The 26,179-nt window shown below is 45.3% G+C and overlaps 1 protein-coding gene and 1 pseudogene across 7 annotated transcripts; both read right to left on the reverse strand.

Annotated features, from left to right (window-relative positions):
* Window positions 1–594: 594 nt before the first annotated feature.
* Window positions 595–18,535, reverse strand: LOC125544974 (uncharacterized). Of its 7 annotated transcripts, none has more exons than XM_087547660.1 (20): window positions 18,145–18,534; window positions 17,862–18,041; window positions 17,550–17,776; window positions 17,373–17,445; window positions 17,217–17,273; window positions 16,869–16,948; window positions 16,724–16,786; window positions 16,336–16,423; window positions 16,138–16,241; window positions 15,950–16,052; window positions 15,245–15,318; window positions 14,587–14,651; window positions 6,039–6,199; window positions 5,883–5,950; window positions 5,748–5,808; window positions 5,008–5,045; window positions 3,374–3,442; window positions 1,617–1,893; window positions 1,117–1,210; window positions 595–893 (listed from the first exon to the last, which is right to left on the reverse strand). In XM_087547660.1, the coding sequence occupies exons 1-19, from the start codon at window positions 18,418–18,420 to the stop codon at window positions 1,181–1,183; spliced, it is 2,094 nt and encodes a 697-aa protein (XP_087403786.1). In that variant the 5' UTR covers window positions 18,421–18,534; the 3' UTR covers window positions 595–893; window positions 1,117–1,180. The 7 variants fall into 7 exon arrangements, with proteins under 7 accessions (XP_087403786.1, XP_087403785.1, XP_087403787.1 ...); XM_087547659.1 differs by having other exon boundaries at window positions 1,085–1,210; XM_087547661.1 differs by lacking the exon at window positions 16,724–16,786 and having other exon boundaries at window positions 1,085–1,210.
* LOC147980439 (uncharacterized) lies at window positions 6,206–14,575 on the reverse strand (annotated as a pseudogene).
* Window positions 18,536–26,179: the final 7,644 nt, after the last annotated feature.

The following is a 26,179-nucleotide window of genomic DNA, read 5'->3' on the forward strand; positions in this document are numbered from 1 at the left end:
CCAGAGGCCTTGGGCTGCGGCACGTAGTATGCTACAGCGGCGGCCGGGACAGCACGCGGCCACCGCTCGAAGCGGCCACGCCGATAGGCTGGAAGATACGTGTCGCTGTAACTGTTTCACGTCGTACATGCGCGCGGCCTGCGGTGTCGTAGCCCGTGTGCGCCGCGCGGTTCACCCAACCGGCAGGCAGTCTAACAGCGTGGCCGGGAATGCGGCGGTTCAGCAGAATAGGCCTCGCAGTGTTTTTCTTTTCCCGGTTGCATGGGTACACGTGGGGTTGCAAGTTGCAACGCACCTACGTTTCTGCACTGAATTAACGAAGATGGTTTTATTATTTTTGACAAAGTCAACACTGAGAACCATTTGATCTGAATATTGAGATTTGTGCAAATGCTACAAAGAGATAGAATCTTTATCAGACAGGTGTGAATGTTAACTGAAAAAATAGTTGTTTTTTTAGAATTATGGTCGCTCTTAATGAACAGCTCCGGTCGGTCTGAAAAAAGTGCTGGCCTTGCAAGATCAGAGAGGAGATTGGCCTGTTTTTGCAAAAGTTAGAACTACGAACCCTCTTTTCTGTGGCAAAAACCTCTATGAACTGGAAGGAGCATAACTAGCAAGTTTTACTTACTAATAGCTGTACAGGGTATTAGACCTGCTCCGTGTACAATGCAATACTGATCGAAGCAACATCCCTCATAATTCATAGTACAAAACAAAACTGCCTACAGTTGCTCGTTTTCCTTTTGATTTTCCTTTTTCAGGTAAACTGCCTACTCTGCTCAGTGGGACATCCCAACTAGTGGTCGTTCTTTTCTCGCTAGCTGACCGCATCCTCCCCTAAATTACAGAAATGCTATAGAAGTCAACATGTAGAATCCAGGAAAGTATCACTGCAAGCACAAAGAAACATCTAGTTATTACAGTCCAAATATTGCACCCCCTCCGTCCCCAAAATAAGTGTCTTGGCTTTAGTTTAAATTTGCACTAAAGCCAGGACACTTCTTTTTGGGACGGAGGGAGTGGGTATCAATCTCTATAAAAATTATTGTAGAATATATGACGGCCTAGAGGGAAAACTCACGTCATTGGACAAAGTTTGCTGATGGAACGTACCCACTTAACTTCCACCCGTTCAAGATTAGATCAGTTTTCGCAGATGATGCATGTTGCTGCAGGTTCAGGAGTTTAATGCTTTCTGACAATCAACCTGTGTGCAACCCAAAAAACTTTATGAGGTGCACACTCATCCAGCAAAGTTTATTAACAAAAGAAATGATAGATAATTAAGGAAGAGTGGGGAACTTGGCAAACTTAAGCAGACACTAATTAAAAATCAATAACAGCACAGGCAAAATAATAAGAACGGCTTGATGGCCAGAAAACACTAATTAGACTGCAGCATATGGTTTCGAAATTGAACGGCATTCGAGCACCAGTACTAACTGGGTGGCACCAATGTTCCAGCAAGGAGATGCATTTGGATGAAATGCCCTATAATGCTCCCAGAGTGTCAATTATGAACTAAATAAAAGAATAAAATGTTGCAGAAGCAACGCCAATAAAAATATTTTAAATCAAAACCAAATAAAATGATCTGGAAATTAGAGAAATACCGAAGTTGAAGTCTTCGTCAGCTCCCTGATAGCCATCGTAGCATAAGATGATGTCGGTAGAGTAAAACTTAATATTACGGCAAGCTCTGGTAACAGATCTGAGCTGCCAATAGATTCGGTCTCTGCTAGGATGGTTGCTCCAGAGGTGTCCAATGAATCATCATGTGACGCCCCTGTAGATAATAGTTCATTTACTTCAGATGGCTTGGCTTTGGATAGAACATCTAAGTCAGTCTCCACTAAGTGTATTTTGTCATCTGTGTAAGTCATGAGGTCCCTGCAGTATTAAGAGACGATTTAACTGAGAAGTACAAGGTATCCTGCAAAAGTGCAAAGAATGATTCAGTTGGCTCAAGCAAATGAACAGATTATTGGCCTAATTCTCACTTAATTGACAAAGGAGTGGCTATATTGCAATATGCTGATGATGGTACTATATTATTTATACAAGATGATCCAGACAGTGCTAGAAATCTCAAGCTGTTACTGTATCTCTTTGAGCAAATGTCAGGACTGAAAATCAATTTTCAGAAAAGTGAGATGTTGATGGTGTTACAGGATGATGAGAAAGGGCAAAGTATGCTGATCTTTTCAATTGTCAGTTGGGTTCTTGGCCTATTAAGTATTTGGGGTACCTGCTTGTGGGAGCAGATTGCATGTGGCTGACTCGAACTGAAGATAAGATTCATAAGAGGATGGGTGATTGGGAGGAACTGGACTGGTAATCATTCCTGTAGTTAAGATACCTCTGAAAATTAAGATATGGCTGTGGCTTATATGGCATAAGCATCTAAAGATAATATGATTAAGAGGAACTGACTGGTAATCCTTCCTGTAGTTTTTGCTCCGAGACGGAGAGTATCAATCATCTCTTTGGTTGTTCGGCAGCGAAATACATTTGGAGCATCTTGAGTAAATGCCTAGGGGCCAAAACCAGGCATGGATGCTTTACCCAATACTTTTGGTGGATACCACGTTTTATTCCCAGCAGCAGAAATCTACAAATTGTAGGTTTGGCTGCTATATATTGGGCCATTTGGAAGCTACGTCATAGGGCCTGCTTTAATCACAAGCTTGTTAGATCTCCAGCTGAATTCATTTGGTATGCCTATTCTTCTATGCGCTACTGAGCAGGTCTTCAAAATGCCAAGGAACAGGTGCTGCTGGAGCAAGGGGCGACTGCTTTCCAGGATGAGGCGCTGGCCATTCACAACAATGGTGGAGGAGAGAAAAGAACTCAGAGACTGCTGCTGAAAGATCAAGATCAAGATGATGATATGGAGGAAGCGGCTGAGCACGATGGTGAAGCATGAAAAATAGGGGATCTTTGGAGGCCTGTCCTGTTGCTAGTATCGTTTGGAGAGTTGTAACAGTTAAAAAGTTGCTGGAGTGTTTGATTTTGGTGCTCGAGCTTGATAGGGCTGTTTGTGTTTCCCCTTCCTTTTGTTGTTTCGTTGTAAACTAGTTGGTGACGATGTTAGTAGGTCCATTTTGGTTGCTATGAAGTAGCAGCTTTCGTTATTCAACTTGTGGTTGCACATGGATGCTATTTTTTCTTGTTTTGTTCTGTTATCCCCTTTGATAATGGAACCCGATCCTAAATTGTATGGAAAAAAATCCTGCAAAAGAGAAACTGCATTGAAACATCTAGAACTAGAACTCACTGTACAGCAAATATAGTTAAACTTAACAAACCAAAACATAAACAAAGCAATTGATTGAACGAAACAGTAGAATTTTGTTTAAGTTGCACATACCATTCACAGTCAATAGGTCGTTGTAATACACGACGGTAACCTCCTTTCATGCTTGTAATCGAGAATTCCCTTACAATTGAAATTTGTGTCATCCAGCACAACGGTTAGTATGCAAAAATGGATATTAAAATGATATATCAAAAAATGCATGAATATGAATAAGATAACACAGTAGCTATGCCAAAGATACAATATTAGTGACCAAATGCAATATTTAAACCCCTTTTTCCTTGGCCAGTGGTAGGCGCCGGTCGACCGGTCACACGTATGCTGTCCAATTCGCCAAGCGCCAACCATTGGATCCCGCACACTGCATGTCGTCTTCCTCCCCCACGTCTCAGATCTGATCCAAAAGTCAACAGCAAAAATCCCCTTCACCCCAGCTCGTTTCTCCTCCACACCATGCCACATGGGAGGCCGTGGCTGTGCGGCGAATGCGCACCCACCCCACTCCCGCAACAGCTCGCCATTGTCGGCTAGACGTCGGGCTCGTCACTGCAGCTCCCCACCGGCTGCTACCCAGCAGTAGCAGCCTCGATGCTGGTTGCAGCAGTGAGGGTAGCCGAACCCAGCAAAACGGCTCGCCGTCAGAACACTGGAAGTCGCTGGTCCCAGCAAAAAATGACTCGCCGGTGGGTTCCAACTTCTGCTGCCAATGGTTGCAGCTCTGTCGCTGGCCGGTTCCAGCATCTAGTGCCACGATCCCACAATCGGGTGACTTTCATCTCCGGCACCGGCTGCTGCCGGTTGCAGCTCCCATGGCTGACGATCGCATCCCAGCCTCCGGTGCCAGTTCCAGCGTCCCAAGTCACCGGTGCTAGCAGTCGACGTCGCCGGTCGCCGGTCGCAGCAGTCGACGTCGCCGGTCGCCGGTCGCAGCAGTCGACGTCGCCGGTCGCCGGTCGCAGCAGTTGACGTCATCGGCTGCAGCAGTTCAACGTCACTACCCTTAGTTGTAGCATCTGTTGCCGTCGGACACAGCATCTGTCACAGCCGGTCTCAGCGCCCACGACCACCGCCGTAGCACCGCTTCATACCTTGCACCGCAGCACCCCGGCACGCCCTGGCCACTACCCTACTAAAACAGCGTTCTACCGCTCGCGGCGTGGCCAAGACGGCTCGTAGCTTTGCCGGTGGCGTCACAGCAGAAGAACCCCCAGGTGGTCACTCCCCTCCCACCCCTTACAGCAGCGCACCCCCAGGCACAAGGCAGCGGTTGGCCGACCGGAGTTTGTCGGGAGGATGGTTCTGCCAGGGCGATGAGAGGAAAGAGAAGGGGACTAGCTTGATGTGGGAGATAGCAGAGGTGAGAGAGAAAGAGAGAGGAAAACTCGCGAAGAAGACGAGAATGAACGATAGAGATGGAGAAAGAATACGGAATGGCTCACATGGTTTCTCACAGAGATAAGGAGAGCGAGAGCGGTGGGTGGTGGGCCAGGGCTGACGCGTGGCTAGTGCGCGTGCCGCCGGTGCGTGGCTCGGACGGACAGCCGGCTAGAAACGCTTCCCTTTTTCCTTTGGATGTGTTATTTGAACACCCGCTTTATAAAGGCCCATTATGATCACAATTATCGTACAGAGCTATAAACTAGCTTCAGAAAGCAACATACATATATAGGAACAAACTAACTTACTTGACTCCATGGGTGCTCTCTGTCAGGCTAATACCATCCTGGGACAAAAAGAAACAGATAGACATTAAATACACATTTAAAAAGAAAGTATTTAAGGCTTGAAGCTATCTCTTTTCAGTAGTCTGACAAATAAGTAGGTTTGTGCTCCAATCTTACAGATAATATCTCTGTAAAAAGGGAGATATGTGTGTCTCATTTCAACAAAACAAACTTCATAAATCCAAACATAAGAAATTACTTAGCCTCCACCATTCTAGTATATATACAAAGATCAACAAAACCAGCTAATAATAGAAAGCAACAAAGATCACAATGAAAATATACTAGATTGGCCTTGGACAAGAGTGATTGCATGCAGCTGTATTTATTGCCAAAACGAAAAGCTTGGTGTTACCTACTAGCGTGATTGGTTGGCAATTTCATTCTGCAGCTTTTCAAGAAAAGCAAAGGGCATAATCGGAAGGCAGTAATTACACTAGATGCTTTGGTAGAAGCACATGCCATGTAAAATAGAAAATCAAATCAGAAATTATCGCCTACGAATCTCAAACGGAGGGAGTACTCAGGTAAGGTGCACAGAACACATGGGTAGCAATTAAAAATGTACTACAAAAAGAGGGAAACTAATCCAATATTACACATCTACACCCTATAGTTTGGTAGCAAAAAAAAAGAAAAAGAAAAGCTTGAGAACTTAAAAGCACATTATTCGATAAAATTCACAGTAAAGATAGCATTACCTTGTTAGCTATTTCATGGTAAATCCCAGCAACTTCATTTCCAGGAAACAATGTTTCTGAGCTGCACATGGAAAAAGTAAGCATAACACTATGAATCAACTGTATAACAAAGAACATACAGCAAATGCTCATCACCCAGGCAAAGGAAGGACAACATCCTCGAGTGTGTACACTGCCTTCAATAAATCTTCAGAATCAGCTATCTACAAGAGAAGTGTATGAAAGGGAATTCCGCAAACAGTAGCTCTCATGCACAAGTTTTCACTCTGTTTGTGTGTAAATATAGTAAACCTTGACAGACTGGATCGTTTCTTCCGGAAGTGTTTCAGCAAATATGTCCATTTCAGATGTGTTGGTGTGGTCATCATTATTTTCTGAAGCATCTGTTACAGTTCCTTCTCCAAGACATTCTTTTTTGTAAACCAAGTCACCTTCTATGACCCCTGATAAACCTGTGATGTTTACCCATTAGCATATAAAGACAAAAGAAAGAAGAGTGGATGGAAGCTTCGAAAAATGAAAACAAACTTTCAACACCCTGAGTAAGTATAGTGCAACAAAATGCATATTGGATCACTAAATGCACCAAAAAATTAATATGGAGGAAGAGACTAGTGTGCCTTGCAATAATCAGATTTTGAATGAGTGGTTGCATCTGATGGCGGAGCTAGGAAAAATATGAAGCCTGGGCAAGCCGCGTGCCCCCATTTATAGATAAAGCAACAACCATACAACCCAAAGCATACAACTCGACACCACAACACACACACAAGACAGGATACAATAGTGCACAAGAACAGCTACACCATCCCAACCCACTACAAGCCAACAAAAGAATCTATACCTATGTAAAAAGACCCTAAGGGGCAGATCCAATTAATCTCGGCCATCAAATAAGGTCAATCCGACGACCCAGATTGCTCCAATGGTGAGCACTCAACATGTTTAACGTGCAACTAAAATCATACCAAATATCACCGTTAGCACTAATCACATAATTAACACAAAAAATGATATCTTACCTATTATCTTTATGCAATTAATATACTGCCTAATATTAACGTGCATTGCACGTACGCATTTACTAGTACAATTAGAGCCCCGCTTCAAGCTATCGGAGTTCTCAACCATGACAGGCGTCACGAAGTGACGACGCTGCGCCCGACGAACCATGGACTCCAAGAGGGCGCCTTCAGGAAGGGAACTACACAGGAGCACCGCCGCCGCCTGATACAAAAGGATCATGGTTTTCACCCGGTGCTAACAAAAGGAGAGAACCGCAACGGCATCGTCATGAAGGGGACAGCACCCGCGGACGCCGCCGCTTTCGACCTGGTCCAAGCCAGACAGGTATTACTCCCCGGCACGCTCTCTACCTCTAAAACCACCCTCGATCACCGAGCACCGGCCACCAGGCCGCGCGCACGGCTATGGCCGCCAATCCACACCTGAGCCATGCGCCCCGCCCATGAACATCCAGGCTCCCACCACCAGGGTTGCCGCCCCGGCATCCGAGACCACCCCCTCCAATGCCACCACGACATGAAGACGAGAACAACCGGGTAGAAGGCCGACCAGTAAAGGGTAGAAGGCCCGTCCTTCCAACACTAAAACAAACCCATGGCCGGGCGATGGCCTAGCTGACCTAAAGCGAACAGGGGATGGTCAGCAGCCGCCGGCTGCACCGCAGCCACCCGGCCACCCCCGAGGGCTAAGGCCGCCGACACGACACATTTGGCTCCTCCAAATCTCGGTGTCGACAAGCCAGAAGGCCTCCTGCCTCCCTTCCCGGGTCGCCCTTGCCACCATCAGACAGTCAACGATGCATCACGCGCTGAGCCTTCGACACCAAACTGTAGGTTACCACAAGCCGCTGCACCCAATCGTACGAGCAGAAGGGGGGTAGTCGACCACCCATGTTGTGCCACCACCCCCACTAGCCGAATCTAGCCATGTCACCACCACCGGCAGAGAACTTCATCCCGACCCGAGACAAGGACCACCATCACCTCGCTGTCCATCACGCTGCTAACCCGAAATCAATGGGGGTGCGAACGGTATGACAATCAGATATCTCGGCATGCTGGATAATGTCAAGCGCGTACTGCCGCTGAGAGAGAAAAAGAGAAGAAGAGGAGCGCATGACAGAAACTCCAAGGAAGTGCGAGAGAGAACCAAGATCGGTCATGGCAAACTCTTGTCGAAGGGAAATAACGTAACGAAGGAATACAGGGGTGGATGCGGTGAGAATGATATCATCTGCATAAAAAGGAGATAGGCAGTGTGTCCAGAAGATTTGTAGACAAATAAGGAGGCATCGCACTTAGAAGCGGTGAAACCAATGGTGGCGACGAACGTGGCGAAGCGAGTGAACTAGGCACACAGGCAAGCTCGGGTCTCCATCGCCTTATCAGGGCAACAACAAGCGTCGCCGTTTCACCAACAACAGCGGCTACCAGGGCGCCTCCAACTCCCCGCCCTCGTGGACTGGACACGTCTACGCCTTCGCGATGGGGTAGGCGTAGACGTGGCTAGTCCACGAAGGGTGGGGGCGAAGTTGGAGGCGTCCTGGTAGTCGTCGTTGGTGAAACGATGGTGCTTGTTACTGCCCTGATTCGGCGATGGAGGCCCGAGCTTGCCGCCGCTGAAGCCCGGACCACGTGGCCTGGTGTGGTTGCCCGAGGCGCCACCAGGAGGCGGGGCGGGAACAGGTGGCCGGTTGTGGACGGCGAGGGCGCTGTAGGAGCCAGAGAAGTCGGCGCCGGAAGTCATCTCGTCCTACAAGAACATGCCCACGTCGATATCAAATGCCAGGGGCGTGGTGGACTTCTCGATGATCTTCGCCGTCATCTGGTGCTGGTCTTTGTTGATGCGGCGAAGTTGGAGGACGAGCTCGTCATCGTCCACCGGCTTGTCAACGTTCCGCAGCCAATCAACAGCAGCTTTGAGATGGGCGTTGAAGGTGGAGATGGAAGAGTCGCCCTAGCGGATCCCATGCGGCTCGGACTTGAGGTAGAACTGCCGGAAGCGATGATTGTTGGGGAACAGAGCCTCAATAGATGACCAGATCCCAAAGGCGGTGGCCTTCCGATCGATGATGAAGCCAACGAGCTCCGTGCTCATCGTCTCATAGAACCACTTCTTGACAGCTTTGTTGACCATGCGGCGCCGCCACGGTGGTCGTTGAAGTCGGGAGAGATGTGATCGGCGACGTCGTACTAGTCGATCGTCTCCAACATAAGGTCGCGCCAGACCGAATACTTGCCATCTTTCATGTCCAACCACACATCTACATGGTGGCAGATGTTGGCCCCTCGACGCGGATGGCATGAGCTAGGGCCGGCATGGGATAGAAGCTCGCGACAGGCGGCGCGGTCTGGAGGGGAAGAGTGGCGGTGACCATCGTCAAGGGTGAAGAGGACAGTGCATGGGAAGGTGTGGGAAGAGGCGTGGATGCCATTGGAAAAGGGGAGCGGGCATATGCGAGGGGGCCGCCGATGAGGAAGCTCCGGTGGCGGCAACCTCAGGCCATAGCGGAAGTGATGGAGATGGATCAAACTGATACCATGATAGAAAGAGAGTAAGAGTAATGATGCATCATAGTGTATTCCTCCTCGATGGGGTGATTAAGTAGAGAGAGTACGAGAGAGAGAGAGAGAAGAATACACATGCGCGTACAAATAGAATACCAGCCGATCCTGAGGCGGCACATTGCATGGCGCGTGCATGCAACAGATAAGGCTTTACCAGAGTAGTTCCATGAGAATAGCTCGAGCTAACAGTAGTCTAACAACGAACTGAGCAAAACATTTGAGAACAGCAATGGCCTCATCAAGGGACACAAGCATCGGTTGATGTAGTAGCGCAACATGCCTGCTATCAAAACCTTGATCTAGACCTTTTAGAAACTGCATCACCCGCCTGCGCTCAACCCATCTCCTGGCAATCTCCATGGACTCTACATGTGGAAGCTCAAGGGGGTCACACGAATCCAGATCGGCCCAAAGGTGATGCAGCTCAATCACATACACCATCACGCTTTTGTCACCTTGACGAACATCATGGATCTTGTCTTCAATTTGAGACACGAGCATCAGGTATCCCTTACCGGAATACCTCATGGATATCAGGCTTCACACAGCAGAAGCATTCAACGATTTCTCAAGAGACTGCAATGACTAGAATCAGTGAGTTCAACATCCAAGCCAATATCAGTGAGTCAGTAACATTCCACTTCTTCTATTCTGAGCTCAGCTTGTCAGCTGGTTCTCCAACCGTTCCAAGTGTTAAGCTTCATGCACTAGCCAACGCAACCAAAAGTCCGAACTGGTGTAAAGAGTTAGGCAATCCACATATATACTTCAACACCCCCTCTCATGTGTGACGCGAGAAGTCAACACGTAAATTGACTCAGAGGTATGGCTCAATAGAGGCATATACGTGGACACAGAGGGGGGCAGCAACAATTTTTGAATAAATTGCGAAAGCTGGGACTTGAACTCAAGACCTTAGGCTCTAATACCATGTTAAGCTTCATGCACTAGCCAATGCAATCCACATATACACTTGTACATATGTAACTGTTTGATCTTTTTCTAATTTAGAAGTCTGTGAGGGCCTTTCCCACCGTCCTCGAGTTTCAAAAAAAATCCACATATACACTTCAACACCCCCTCTCACATGTGACGCGGGAAGTCAACATGTGGATAGACTCAGAGGTATGACTCAAGGCCTATACGTGGACACAAAGGGAGGGCAATAATTTTTTGGATAAATTGCGAATGTCGGGATTTGAACTCAAGACCTTGGGCTCTGATACTATGTTAAGCTTCATGCACTAGCCAGCGCAACCAAAAGTCCCAACTGATGGAAAGGGCTTGGATGTCCACAGATATACTTCAACACCAAGAACATGCCCCTTCTGTCCCTTTGTCTTCAAGATTAACAAGGCCCGCATCGACTCCTTAAATAAATTGGCATGAGCTCCGGCTTGAATCCCTGACCAGCTCGAGGCACAACAGTTCCACCACCTGCAGGAGATGAACCCTCGGCAGCTTTCGCAGTCATGAGCTACACAAGTTGCTCCAGCACAGAAGTAATATCACTCCCCATGACAGCCTCCACCTCGTCTTTTCCTAGCTATGCCACCTCATGCCTCCTTCCTCTGCAATCAGCAGCCACAACACCACAGCCAGAACACCACCAGGATCACTCACTTCAGCTATTCACTTAGCTGTGAGAACCTCTGCTACATGCACCAGCACCAAGCTAGCCAGCAATACCAGCAGCAGCACAGGACCTCCTCTTTCTCCAATCAGCAGAATCAGCAGCAGCAACGAGCAGCTTCAGGAAGCAGCAGCCTCCAGGAACAGCACAATATATAGTCACACCGCCAACAGCAAGCAGCACAGCACTTCTTGCTGAAAAACACCAAGAATGTCAACGAAGCAGGAAATAGCTCCAGCAGCACAACACTTCAGCTCCTGCTCGTCGTGTTCCAGTTCCAGATCGAGGAAGAGAGGACGAGCTGCGCCTCCTCTTCCTCCTCTGCCGCACAACCGCAACTCCTGCAGCCGCCGGTTCTCCGTCGGCGTCGTGCAGCACCTGTGCAGCTCCGCCAGCTCCTCGCGCACAGTCGCCTCTCTTCGCCGCTGATTCCGCCTCGCCACGCCTCTACTGTAGCTCCTTCTGCAGCTGTCGTCGCCTTCCTCCCTCGCCCTCAGCGTCTGATACCATGTAGTTCGAGAGAGGGATGTGCCAGGCAGCTACTCGATCTGGTGTAAAGCGGCGCATGAGACCAAACATAGTTTGGCTCCTCTTCTAGGTCAGTGGCATGGCATGGGCCTGGGCCATATGGACTAGACTGGAACATGGGCTCACATACAACAAATGTCCCCATTGCTAAGCCAAGGTCAGGGACAATAGCCAAAAGAAATAAGAGAGCATTTGTTGTCAATATGTAAGCAAAAGTCAAGTCTGCTGCTGCTGCCACCAATAGTTCCAAGCCAATTATTTGCCATGCTGCAAAGAACGCCTGGAGATCTTGTAGATGAAAGTCTATTAGCACCATATGGATGCAACACTAGGCAGCATGGAAAGAATATGGATACTCATGTCGGATGGCTGGTCAGATAGAAGGGGCCGCCACTTGTCCTTGTTAACAGTCTGGAGGGCCCCTTCTTCTTGGAGGCTTAATGCCTCAAGTAAATCACATGATGCTCAAATGATCGCTGGTTTGCTAGAGAAGAGAATTGAGAAAGCTGGGAAAGAAAATGTTGTCACCGATAATGGTGCTAACTACAAGGCAGTTCGCCACCTTCTAGAGTTGAGGGTCCCTACACTACATTGGAGTCCGTGTGCATGTCATTGCTTGGACATAATGTTGGAAGATATAGGGAAGTTGAAGGCATTTAAGAAACCTATTGCACAGGCCAGACGTGTCACAACTTTCATAAATAGGCATGGGAGAATTCTTAGTCTAATGAGGAAGGCTTAGGCGGGCTAGATTTTTTAGACCCGCGGCCACTCGTTTCACCACGGCCTTCCTCACACTTAAGAGTTTGGTCAAGCACAAGGTGACTTTGAGTCTATTTACTTGTCAAGCATGGGTTAGAAGCAAATTGGCGTAAACACGAGTGGGCTTGAATGTGTATTTGATCCTCCATATTTGGCATCAAAATACCTCTGAAATCATAATATTGTTGGGCCTAACCAAAAAGGTACTATCAACCACTATCTCATGGGCACCAACCGAGATTTGAGATCTCGAACTAATTACATTGCATGCACAATATGTACATACTTTCTTTGCAAGATTTGTGAAAGCTCATTGTAATACTAAATAACTTTAACATAAGCTTCAACATATAAGTAATTTAGAACACTCTATTTTTCTATGCAACCCACGACATGAGTCGGAATACACCCATTTCCATGGACCACACTAAACAATTTAATCACGAAGCCCCATAATTGATCTACACAAAGCAAAGCTATTTGAGCCCCATCTAGTATGTCTAGGTCTAGCAAAACTAGTTTGTTGATGCGAATCTCATCCACTGCATATTTTACCGCTCTCAGGACTATCAAAAACATAATTAGGAAATTCTTCTGCCAATGCATCCACTTTTTGCAAAATACACTTGTTCTAATTCTAATCAAGGGGACATGCTCAAGAAAATCTTAGGAGGGAAACAAATAGCAAGGGAGGCAAAAACCAATTGCAAATAATGGGTAAAGCAATGGACAAACAAAGCATACGGGTTTCACCTACAACCTTTGTTGCATGGCATTAAATCACGTCTCATGTTTGAACCCCCGCCGTAGACGTGAATTTAATGCCATTCAACAAAGGTTGTAGCCTTGTAGGTGAAAACCACATGCTTTCTATGTCCATTGCATTGCCCAACATTTGCAATTGGTTGTTGTGTTTATTGCTAGTTGTTGCTCATATATTAATGAAATTTTCAGCTATCTCTATTTGATTGTGACTGCAACAAGTGATTCTTGCAAATGGATGGATGCACTGACCGAAGAATTCACTAGTATGTTCTATATATGCTTGAGAGAGGCGAAATATCTAGTGGAAAGAGCTTGCATTGACAAACTAGTCTTGCTAGACCTAGATATACTAAATGTGGTTCACACCATATAACTTTGTTTCGTATTAAATCAAATGTGGGCCTCGTGAATAAAAGTGCTTAGTGAGGTTAATGCAAATAGGTGTATGAAAACTCATCCCATAGTTGTACAAAAGAAGTGTAAGTGTTTTAAATTTGTTTTCACCATGAGTTCCAAGTTAAAATTATTTTGCACTACAAATTAGCTTTCGCAGAGTTTTGCGAAGGCATGATCTTTTTGGCGAAGTCCAACAATATTATTATTCCAAAAGCATTCCGCTGCCAAATATGAAAGAAGAAATACTAGTTCATCAATTTTCCGCCAGTTTTCCTTATTAAATGGTCGTTTCCTCTTCTACATAATGGAAAAGCAAAGCTCTTGCCGGTTGCTAGAAGAAAAAGAAATGTTGATTAAAGGTCGCTAAAGAGGACTATCACTAATCTTCAACTTCGTCGTGTCATGATTTTCTTTGTCAATATTAACAAGATATGTGTTGAAATGAATTGCCAGTCTGGTAAAACAGCTCAAGAGGTACTTGTATGTTTCTCATGTGTTGATTTAAATAAGTTTGATATAGAAAAGCTTGCCCATCTTGCAGCAATTTATCGTGCAGATTTCTCCAAAGCTTGTGAAGGTTAAATCTCTCCTACCGAAAGGCATGCTTTATAAGGCAGTAAAGCAACCTAAAGCGAGCACCACGCGCTCTGACGCTTAAGCGTCGCCTAAGCGCCTAAAGCAGGCATATTTCTAAGGCACTGCCAGGGCGCCTTACCGCTTAAGCGTCTGAAGCAGGACGCTTTATAAACAAGGCTGAAGCGTCTAAGAGGAGCTGTTGGTGCCTAGACTCTTGGATGAGGCACCAAGGGCCCTACTAGGACTTAGCGGCAACGATCGGAACTTTGGGAAAACTATGTGTGCAATTATCTCTACAACTTGCTCTTTACTTTCCACGTTCTTGCAAATTATTCCTATTTGTAGATTCATAGTTAGGGTAACTTGATCACCTAAAGTGAATCTATTAAATTTACCAATTTTCAGATCTTGTGGGTTTCACCTCTAGCCTACCCCAACTTGTTTGGGACTAAAGGCTTTGTTGTTGTTGTTGTTGTTGTACTATAATACTTTAAGTAACAGCAGAAAGTCTCCAGTAGTTGTCTCAAAATAATGAAACTAATCAGATCAAAACCTAGTGAGCCACAGACACACAAAGTATACTGACCATATATTCCAGCTCTCATACTCGCAGCATGGTTCCATAGATAACTCTGGTAACTATGTACATACCTGTGTAGAATAGTCAACACCGCTTAATAAGTAGATGTAGATCTGTAGAACTTAAGACTTAATCGTAAGTAAGAAAAGAGCGGATATTCAAATCGGCTCCCAAGAGCATATGCTCCGGGGGTGATAAATGACAATCTTGATATACAAAAACTGAAAAAAAAAACATTTACATGTCCATGTCCTATATATACATGAAACTTTTCATGAGGTAAAAGACTGGTTTTGTGGCCTGTGCCGAAAAACATATTTGGCGCTTAAAATTTGCCTTTTGAGAGCACCAGGTTTTCTTTTCTTTCTTTTTTTGTTAGAGCAAAATATATGTCATTTTTTCATGAAACTTTGCAAGAAGATAGAAGCCATGAACATGTGTGTTATCAAAAAAAACATATTGCTTTTATTATTTACATATTGTTTAAGTTTTTACAGTTTGTCCAGGAGCATGTGCTCACAGGAACCAAAATGCTGCCACCCAGAAAATTGTAACTACTTTGCAGGCATGGTGGATTCTCTAGGAAAAAACTCTACGGCCATCACAGATGCTGTATTCCAATTTAAGATAACACTCAAAACTTAGATCGTGCAATAGAACATACATCAATCTCAGTGTTCTAGGTATAGCCATTAGTGCTTGTAGATAGTTGCCAGGGTACTTCTTCAAACGCTGAAGCTGAAAATGACAGAAAGCACAAATATAAGGGTTCCATCGTCAAATTAAAGTGATAAAACAGAGAATAGGAAAGCTATATTCCCTGTTATAATTTATTTAGTACTCCCTCCGTCCCAAAATAATTTAGCTTGAGACACTTATTTTGGGACCGAGGGAGTACTCCCTCCGATTCATAATAACTGTCGCAGTTTTTTAGTTCAAAACTGTGACACTTATTTTGGATCAGAGGGAGTAATTAATATATTTGAATCAAGAGATCAACGTAATAATTTCTAGTTTATAACCTCATCCAGAGTAAGTTGGTAAGTTTTCTCCATTTTGTAGTTACACTTTCATACAACATCTACTAAAATCAAGTCAATGTCAAATTCTGGGCACCAGATAGATAAATATATAAGCTTGCATTATCATTCTGTGACATCATCTTGCTTTCTGTTGGTCCATAGCATCACAAGTCCTAGTATCACAGATTCAATGTTGTGTGGGCACATCAATCTCACTTGCTACGGATAAATAGACTTTATAAGCACCAACAGAACATTACAACGATAACCAGCAAATGTGATAGGACAAAAAAAATGCTCAGACGTACGATATATAATCCAAGAAAAGGAAGACAAAATACACTTACGATAGCCCTCTCTGCTATGAGACGCCGAGGAAAATTCCTAATTGCCACATCAATATCACCATGTTCCTTGTAATGTTCCCTCACCCCATTCATGTCATCACACTGTACACAGCTAAGTTAAGATGAACAAATCCGAGCACTACATATTAAAGTTTCTAGTTGTAAAACAGCAAAAATAATCAAGGATATCTCCTTCCCTTGGATCAAGAATCAAGCTAACAGCACTTCTCCACTCTCCTCTAAGCAAAGCAGCACCAACGAGATGAGTTGGTACTGAAGCACTACCAAAACGCTAGAAACACGATACAAATAAAATGTTTTACGTCAGAGACAGTGGCAAAAAAGCTTGAAGAGATAAAAGAAATAAGAGGGTATATTTCTTGTACCTGCAGACCGTAGTAATTGATAAACCCACTTTTTATCAATCCATCAACAGCTACCTTAATCATGTCTTCTGATTCTGCGATAACACTCCTGACAGATAACAGCAATGGAAAGCATGAATTCTCTAATCACTCTGTAGTTGAAAATAAAAACAATAAGGTCATGACGGGAATCTAAGATCATAGTACACAACAAAGGCAACAAATTATGCAATTCTTTGTAAATTGTAACCATCGTGAATTAGCGTAACATTGTGTCACGGCATATCCACCCGACTTGTGTTACAGCGTGTGTCACAGCCTGTGTGGCTGTGCACCGTTTATATTGCAGAAGGTCAAGCAAATTCATTATAGCATTGATGTATAGTGCCATCACAAAGAAAACATGCACCTTAAGGTAATTGTAAATCGGTTTCCCATGAGTTGACCAAGAACAAGGCCCTCCTTTACATAACTAGAAAAAGGTAATCAGTTACTGAATTGTCAATGACATAAATCAATGTTGTGCACAGGAGATGATACACATAACCACTTACTTAAAATCTCCAACTTTAATGCCAGTGAGTTTATTATTTAGAGCAGCCAACCTACTGGCATGTACCTTGAAAAGTGTTACCTGATGAGAAGAAAGAGAATTAAAAATCATGAACCCAAGAAAAACTAAAATACTTGTCTTTTGAAACTATATCATCCAATTTTCCTTGTGGCTGCAATAGTCAATGGCGTCAGCTTTTTTTCTGCGAAAAATATTATACTTTCCATTTTGACACCATGCTTGTTATATTGAATCACAACTCATATTGTCCAAATAAATAAATGAAAGAAATTCAAAAGGTTGATATGTGCATGAATTGACATCATAAATTACTGTCGAAAATAAGGACCTGCTGGGTTGTAATAGCACGTTTATCCTTTGTCCCTGCAATCCTAAAAGATCGTGGCTGTGGATAATACAGGTAATTTCAGAATATGTGAATACATTCAGCAACTCAAAAGGAGAAGTTGCAAATATTTTGATGAAAACAATGGCAAACAGGCACCTGAAGCCCTAACATTTTTCCTATAACTCTTAGTGCCTCCTGGGTGTCCTTGTTCTCTTTGTAGAGATGAAACCTGTAGCATGAATTACAACCTAAATGTGCAGTCCTATGCATCCTTATGCATAAATATTAAATATCATAGATTAAAAATGATGGGATGATATGTAATGCCATCACCTGAGAAACTTCCCAAGATGATAAGGCCAGGTTACAGATCCTCTACTATCAAATGGCCTGTCATCTCTCCAGCCTGAAGGTTCAGAACTTCCTGTGCCCGTCCTGTTCCTCCGGCCACGTGGCCCTGACCTCAACCGCACCCTAATACACCTCTGGACCCCATCGCTGTGCTCAACGGTGTCCGTCACCAAGAAGATGAAGTTCCTCTTGAAGAAGTCATGCACCTCCTAGAAAATGTCGAATACTTGACAAGTTCACATCCAAGTTTCCACCATAACCAATTAACCACAATATCTGGAAAATCAAACCCACCAAGCGATGAGCCTTGTCGGCATCAGGGGAGAGAATGATCGGTGAGACATCACTATCACCTTCTGAAACCCTCGACAGAAATCCCCTCAACGCCTCACAATCGGCGTCACCACAGAGCAGCCGGAACGATTCAAGTGCGTGCGGGAGGTCAGCGTCGGCCTCGTCATCCGTATCTGCACGCTGCGAATCCGCACCAAACCGAAACGATGTCATGAGAGTACGGTTTCTGAATCCCGAAAACCGCAATGCGGGGGGGAAGCAACAGGGAGCTCGAGAGGTAAACCTCGTCCGGGAGGTCGAAGGAGGTGAGGCGGACGAGGGTGCCGTCGCGGGCGACCTCGTGGACGACGAAGTCGGAGTAGCGCTGCTTGAGGGCGCCGCGGAAGCCGGGGAGTGAGGAGGCGAACCGGGAGATGCCCACGTCGGGCTCGGCGAGGGCGGCGCGGCGCTGGGCGGGCGGCTGGGCCACGGCGCGGGCGCGGCTGGCGAGGGGGCGAGAAGGGGGGTTTGCGAATGAGAGGGGGGAGAGAAGGGAGGTTAGGAAGTGGCGGCAGCGCATTCGGACGCGCGGTGGGAGGATGGCCGGCGGAGGGGCGGTGGGGAGGTGATTCGGCCAGCCGCGCGCTCCGCCTCCGTTTCTGTAGGGGGTGGTTGGGATGTGGGAGCTGGAAACTGGAGGCTGAGCAATTGTTGAAGGCGCTTTTTTTTTCTGAGAAAAAATGTCGAAGGCGCTTGAAGAGCTATTGGGCTGCGGGCCGTCTACTGCGCGCACGCTAGACGGCCCGCAGCCCAATAGCGCTTTCCTGGTCGCCTCGCGCGGTCACCGGTCCCTCTCGGTCGCTCCCGCTGGTTAAAAATGTCAACAGCTACTTGTCTCAAAAACAGCTCAAAAAAGCTACTCCCTCCGTCCCATAATATAAGAGAATACTTGTCTCAGAAAAAAAACTTGTCCAGCAACAAAAATGATTTTAAAAGTTCATGAATTTTAAATAAGTACACAAATTTGAAAAATGTTTACAAATTTGAAAAAATGTTCACTAAACTTAAATAATGTTCACGGATTTGAAAAAAAATCTTATTAGAAATGTCAACAATTTTTTAAAGAGAGATTTTTAAAAGATATTCACGAAATTTAAAAACACATAGTTTGAAAAGTTCACAAATTCAAAAAAATGTTCATCAATTCAAAAAAATCTTAAATTCAAGGCGGACCCGAAACCTGCTGTTGACGAGGGCCACAACCCCCAAGTAGTTCACGAGGTCATGCTTGGTGGAGAGATGTATCGGGCACTAATTGCCAGGGTTCGCCTCGCAAGTGTGGGTTATTCTCTTACAGTCGAGGACGTCGCGGAGGTCGTCGATGCGACCGTGGGCGATCTCGGAGAGGCCGGGACCTACTCGACACCCACCTAGTTTCACGGGGCCCGAAGCTCCCCTGTTACGGTGGTGACGGCTTCCCACTGGAGATTGAAGGGGAAGGGCTTCCCCTTGGGGAAGCGCGGGTTCCCCTCGAAGTTGGGCGCTGGCGAGCGATTTCCACCAACCCGAAGATTTCCTCGAGCCATAGGTGCATGAGGGGTTCCTCCTCCAAGGGCACAAAGCGGGTGTTGGAGGAGAACGTGCATGGTTTGGAGTTTGGCCACCTGGTTGGCCTCGTTAGCGTCTGGTTGGCGGTGCGGGAACAATTGGGAGCGTTGAGCCCCTACCACAAGAAGATCGGCTGAGTTGTGACAGTGTTCCATGCCTGGGTAGTTCCTACTATGCAAGCCGTGGAGGCCACCGCCACCACCGTGTGTGTGATCCACGAGAGGGCATGGTTGACATCAATGGGCTGGACAAAACCTGAAGTCTTGCCCCCCTTACATGGTGTGCTAGATGTCAACACGTGATCGTTGTGATCATAGATCATGAGATCCCATTTTAGAGATCCGTCTAGGGGTCAAACACTTCATAGTTTGAGCCTTTGTTTGTCTAGGTTCAACTCATTGAGGAGGTGTATCACTCTACATCTTGCATGCTAGTTCTTATGATGGAGATGTGTGTGTGTGTGTGTTTACAAGATTGCCACACGAGCAACCACAATACACTTTTTTGGAACGCATGGTGAGCCCTGGGTCAAATGGGCACCCTCCTCCTGACCTGCTTGAGTCTCACCAAATGGGCCCCACGTGGTTGACAGAAGTTGGTGGTGTCGCCGTGTAGTGATGGAATGCCATATCCGCCATTGTTCCGTTGAATCCCATCTTCATCAAGGTGGGCGGGAAATCTCACGTTATCCTTCGAGAGGCATAAGTTAAAAGGATCATCCATACTCGTCTCGCTCGTCAGACGATAAGACCACTCAGTCGGCGTCACCAACCGTAGCATGCGGGTCATGATGACCCAAGCACTAGTAGAAAACAGGGCTTTGGTCCAGGCCGGGTCAGCCCATTAGTCCCGGTTCAGTCCAGAACCGGGACCAATATGGGCATTGGTCCCGGTTCGTGAGCCCAGGGGACCGGCCGGGCCACGCGGGCCATTGGTCCCGGTTCATCTGGACCTTTTGGTCCCGATTGGTGGGATGAACCGGGATCAATGGGCCTCGCTCCTGGCCCGCCACCATTGGTCCCGGTTGGTGGCTTGAACCAGGACCAAAGGCTCCTCTTTAGTCCCGGCTCATGTCACCAACCGGGACCAATGAGGTGCCTATATATACCCCTCGCTCGCGAGCAGAGCACCCCAGTGCTCTGTTTTTCTCTGGCCGAGGGGGAGAGGGCTTGGTGATGCTCTAGCTCACCTCCTATGCACACAAGGTGTTCGATGGAATGCCCGAGCCACACTACTTAAGCTTTCTCCTCTCCAAGCTTGACCTCCAAACTCCATTTTCCATAATATTTGTCTAGGTTTAGCGGTCCGTCACGCCCCGTCCCCGTATTCACCGTCGTCGATCACCCGCGCCGAGCTCATCGCCGGCACCATCGTGGTGAGCCTCTTGTTCTTATCTTCTTTCTGAAAGGAAAAATATTCTTACTTGTATGTTTACATAGATACTTGTATTATTTTCTTACTTTTATTATTGCATCTTATATAGTGCGATGGTTTTGGTATCCGCCCCCGTCGACCCTCGTCCTGTCTATGATTCGGATGTGGTATATATATTATCTTTATAACTATTGGTTCATTTATTGTTTATGAAAATTATGCCGACCAACGTGACATAGATTTTATTTATGTAGGATGTATGTGAATCGGAAATGCCAACCGGCCCTATTGTCGAGAGGTTAAATTTAGTTGAAAAAGAAAACAATTTGTTGAAGGAAAAAAATGAGGAGGAGAAGATGATATTGGAGTTGCATGTTGCGGATGTCGTCGATGATCACAAGATCAAGATGGATGCAATGCGCTTGAAGATTAGAAAGATTAGAAAACATGCCATTCATACCGAGGCTTGGTATCATTATGCTGTTGGATCAATTGTTACCTTGGTTGCGATTATGATCGCATTTGTTTTCGCATTGAAATGTTTTACATAGTTTCAATGTATGGTTTAATTAATTAGATGCTCTGGAGAGCTATATGTTGTTAGATGAGAACTATGTATGCACTTTGGTTTTAATGTGATGATGAACTTCTATTAATTTGGACACTTAATTATATATAATGCACGCAGATGAACCGGCAATGGATGTACGGTGACAAACACACCTGCGAGTACATTAAGGGCGTGCATGAGTTTCTCGATGCGGCTGAGGCAAACAAGCAGAATGGTTTTATGTGTTGTCCATGCACTGAATGTGGGAATACGAGGTCTTACTCTAACCGGAAAATCCTTCACTCCCACCTGCTTTACAAGGGTTTCATGCCACACTATAATGTTTGGACGAGGCACGGAGAAATAGGGGTTATGATGGAAGACGGCGAAGAAGAAGAGTACGATGACAACTATGTGCCCCCTGAATACGGTGATGCTGCAACGGGGGGAGCTGGTGAAGATCAAGAGGAACCAGACGATGTGCCCAATGATGCTGCAACGGGTGAAGCTGCTGAAGATCAAGAGGAACCATACGATGTGCCCGATGATGATGATCTCCGCCGGGTCATTGTCGATGCAAGGATGCAATGCGAAAGTCAAAAGGAGAAGCTGAAGTTCGATCGCATGTTAGAGGATCACAAAAAGGGTTATGCCCCAATTGCGAAGATGGCAACACAAAGCTCGGTACCGTACTGGAATTGCTGCAGTGGAAGGCAGATAATGTTGTGGCTGACAAAGGATTTGAGAAGCTACTGAAAATATTGAAGAAGAAGCTTCCAAAGGATAATGAATTGCCCGATAGTACATACACAGCAAAGAAGGTCGTATGCCCTCTAGGATTGGAGGTGGAGAAGATACATGCATGCCCTAATGACTGCATCCTCTACCGCGGTGCATACAAGGATCTGAACGCATGCCCGGTATGCGGTGCATTGCGGTATAAGATCAGACGAGATGACCCTGGTGATGTTGACGGCGAGCCCCCCAGGAAGAGGGTTCCTGCGAAGGTGATGTGGTATGCTCCTATAATACCACGGTTGAAACGTCTGTTCAGAAACGAAGAGCATGCCAAGTTGATGCGATGGCACAATGAGAACCGAAAGAAAGATGGGAAGTTGAGAGCACCCGCTAACGGGTCGCAGTGGAGAAAAATCGAGAGAAAGTACTGGGGTGAGTTTGCAAAGGACCCAAGGAATTTATGGTTTGCTTTAAGCGCGGATGGCATTAATCCTTTCGGGGAGCAGAGCAGCAAGCACAACACCTGGCCCGTGACTCTATGTATGTATAACCTTCCTCCTTGGATGTGCATGAAGCGGAAGTTCATTATGATGCCAGTTCTCATCCAAGGCCCTAAGCAACCCGGCAACGAAATTGATGTGTACCTAAGGCCATTAGTTGAAGAACTTTTACAGCTGTGGAATGAAAACGGTGTACGTACGTGGGATGAGCACAGACATGAGGAATTTAACCTTAAGGCGTTGTTGTTCGTGACCATCAACGATTGGCCCGCTCTCAGTAACCTTTCGGGACAGACAAACAAAGGATACCACGCATGCACGCACTGTTTAGATAACACTGAAAGTATATACCTAGACAAATGCAGGAAGAATGTGTACCTGGGCCATCGTCGATTTCTTCCGACCAACCATCAATGTCGAAAGAAAGGCAAGCATTTCAAAGGCAAGGCAGATCACCGGAAGAAGCCCGCCATGCGTACCGGTGATCACGTACTTGCTATGGTCAATGATTTACACTACGTAATCTTTGGAAAGGGTCCCGGTGGACTAGCTGTTCCGAATGACGCTAAGGGACACGCACCCATGTGGAAGAAGAAATCTATATTTTGGGACCTACCCTACTGGAAAGACCTAGAGGTCCGCTCTTCAATCGACATGATGCACGTGACGAAAAACCTTTGCGTGAACCTGCTAGGCTTCTTGGGCGTGTATGGGAAGACAAAAGATACACCTGAGGCACGGGAGGACCTGCAACGTTTGCACGAAAAAGACGGCATGCCTCCGAAGCAGTATAAAGGTCCTGCCAGCTACGCTCTTACGAAAGAAGAGAAAGAAATCTTCTTTGAATGCCTGCTCAGTATGAAGGTCACGACTGGCTTCTCGTCGAATATAAAGGGAATAATAAATATGTCAGAGAAAAAGTTTCAGAACCTAAAGTCTCATGACTGCCACGTGATTATGACGCAACTGCTTCCGGTTGCATTGAGGGGGCTTCTACCGGAAAACGTCCGATTAGCCATTGTGAAGCTATGTGCATTCCTCAATGCAATCTCTCAGAAGGTGATCGATCCAGAAATCGTACCAAGGCTAAGGAGTGATGTGGCGCAATGTCTTGTCAATTTCGAGCTGGTGTTCCCACCATCCTTCTTCAATATCCTAGTTCATCTAGTCGACGAGATTGTCATCCTGGGGCCCGTATTTCTACACAATATGTTCCCCTTTAAGAGGTTCATGGGAGTCCTAAAGAAATATGTCCGTAACCGCGCTAGGCCAGAAGGAAGCATCTCCATGGGCCATCAAACAAAGGATGTTATCAGGTTTTCTGTTGACTTCATTCCTGGCCTTAAGAAGATAGGTCTTCCTAAATCGCGGTATGAGGGGAGACTGACTGGAAAATGCACTCTTGGAAGAGACTCAATAATATGCAGGGACGGATATTCTTGGTCTCAAGCACACTACACAGTTCTACAGAACTCTACCTTGGTGACCCCGTATGTCGATGAACACAGGAACAGTCTGCGCTCCAAACACCCGGAGCAGTGCGACGACTGGATTACATGTGAACACATCAGGACTTTTAGCAGTTGGTTGAAAACACGTCTCAGAGGTGACAACACTGTTTGTGATGAGTTGTACTTGTTGTCCAGGGGACCATCTTTGACTGTATTGACTTACAAAGGATACGAGATAAATGGGAATACATTTTACACGATCGCCCAAGATCAAAAGAGCACCAACCAAAACAGCGGTGTCCGCTTTGATGCAGCAACCGAGAGCGGAAAGGACACATATTATGGTTACATAGTGGACATATGGGAACTTGACTACGGACCTGATTTTAAGGTCCCTTTGTTTAAGTGCAAATGGGTCAATCTATCAGGCAGCGGGGTACAGGTAGACCCACAGTACGGAATGACAACAGCGGATCTGAAAAATCTTGGGTACACTGACGAACCGTTCGTCCTAGCCAATGATGTGGCACAGGTTATCTATGTGAAGGATATGTCTACCAAACCAAGAAAAAGAAAAGATAAGGAAGCGAATACATCATACGATAAGCCAAAGCGCCACATAGTTCTTTCAGGAAAAAGGGACATCCTGGGAGTGGACGGCAAGACAGACATGTCTGAAGATTATGAAAAGTTTCATGAAATTCCTCCCTTCAATGTCAAGGCTGACCCAAGCATCCTGATAAACAATGAAGATTATCCATGGTTACGGCGCAATAAGCAAATGACACAAGCGAAGAAAAAGTGAAGACTTTCTCCCGCAACTATTATGATGATATTATGCCAACTTTGTAACACACGAACATGCTACCATTGTCCGTTTTGTACATGCATATGCTATGTGGGTGAAATTATGATACCATGCCAACTTTCAACTTTTTCAGAGTTCATTTGAAATGCTTTCATGTCTTATGGTTCGGCCCTCGTAATACCATGACCATTAGTCCCTGGCCCATGCCAACTTTCAACTTTCAACTTTCTAAAACTAATGGCACTAACAGAAAGTTTATAATCTTGCTCCTCGCCCCTGGCCCATGACCATTAGTCCCGGTTTGTGCCACAAACCGGGACTAAAGGGTTGGTCCTCGTTGCGGGCAGAGTTTAGTCCCACCTCGCCAACCGAAGGGGGCTCACACCGGTTTATAAACCCTATCCTCTCTGCCTTGTTGAGCTCCTCTCAAAGTGAAAATAGATGCCCTAATAGAGAAAAGTTTAACCTAAATCCATAGTGAATTTCTCTGAAATTCATAGAAATTTACTATGAATTTAGGTTGAATTTTCTCTATAAGCGCATCTATTCTCATTTTTTAGTAAGTTAATCACAAACTTGTGATTCAAACAATTTTCAAAGAATTCAAATTTTAACTATTCAAATTTAAAAACTAATGGCACTAACAGAAAGTTTATAACTTTTCTAAAACTAATGGCACTAACAGAAAGTTTATAATTTTGCTAACCTAAAAGCAAAAAGAATTAAAAATTAAAGCAAAAAACAAAAGAAAATAAATAATGCAAAAAACAAATCAAAAAAACAGGAAAAAAACTATTTGTATAGTAAAGTTAATCACAAAATAAAATGGTATTAACAGAAAGTTTATAATTTTTCTAAAACTAAAAGCAAAAAGAATAAAACAATAAAGCAAAAACCAAAAGAAAATAAATAATGCAGAAAACAAAACAAAAAAACTGGAAAAAAATAGCAACAATAAGTATTTTGTTGTAAGTAGAAACAAAATAAAATAAATAAAGCAACAAAGAAAACAAAAAAACAAAAAAAGTGTTTTCAAATTTGAAAACTAATGGCATTAACAAAAAGTTTATAATTTTTCTAAAACTAAAAGCATAAAGAATTAAAAAATAAAGCAAAAACAAAACAAAATAAAATAAATAAAGCAACAAAAAAACAAAAAAATGCCACCTACTGGGCCCCCACGGCCTGAATACGACTAGAAACCCATCAAAGGGCCAGGATTCAGGCCCGCAGGAGGCCTAGTAGGCCCACAGCCATAGCAGTGACAATTAGGCCCGTAAGCCTGCAATGGAGAGAAGCTCGACAGGGGT

This window comes from Triticum urartu, chromosome 3A, assembly GCF_056163025.1.
Source record: "Triticum urartu cultivar PI428250 chromosome 3A, HENAU_Tu73, whole genome shotgun sequence".
In the NCBI taxonomy this organism is placed as follows: domain Eukaryota; kingdom Viridiplantae; phylum Streptophyta; class Magnoliopsida; order Poales; family Poaceae; genus Triticum; species Triticum urartu.

Excerpts from the sequence above, each read along its gene's own strand:
- LOC125544974 (XM_087547660.1), bottom strand. The coding sequence starts at position 18,420 with ATGCGCTGCCGCCACTTCCTAACCTCCCTTCTCTCCCCCCTCTCATTC. Across the intron at positions 14,652-15,244 it reads CCTAGAACACTGAGATTGAT|GTATGTACATAGTTACCAGA; the intron begins GTATGTTCTATT and ends TATTCTACACAG. Across the intron at positions 5,951-6,038 it reads AAACGATCCAGTCTGTCAAG|ATAGCTGATTCTGAAGATTT; the intron begins GTTTACTATATT and ends CTTCTCTTGTAG.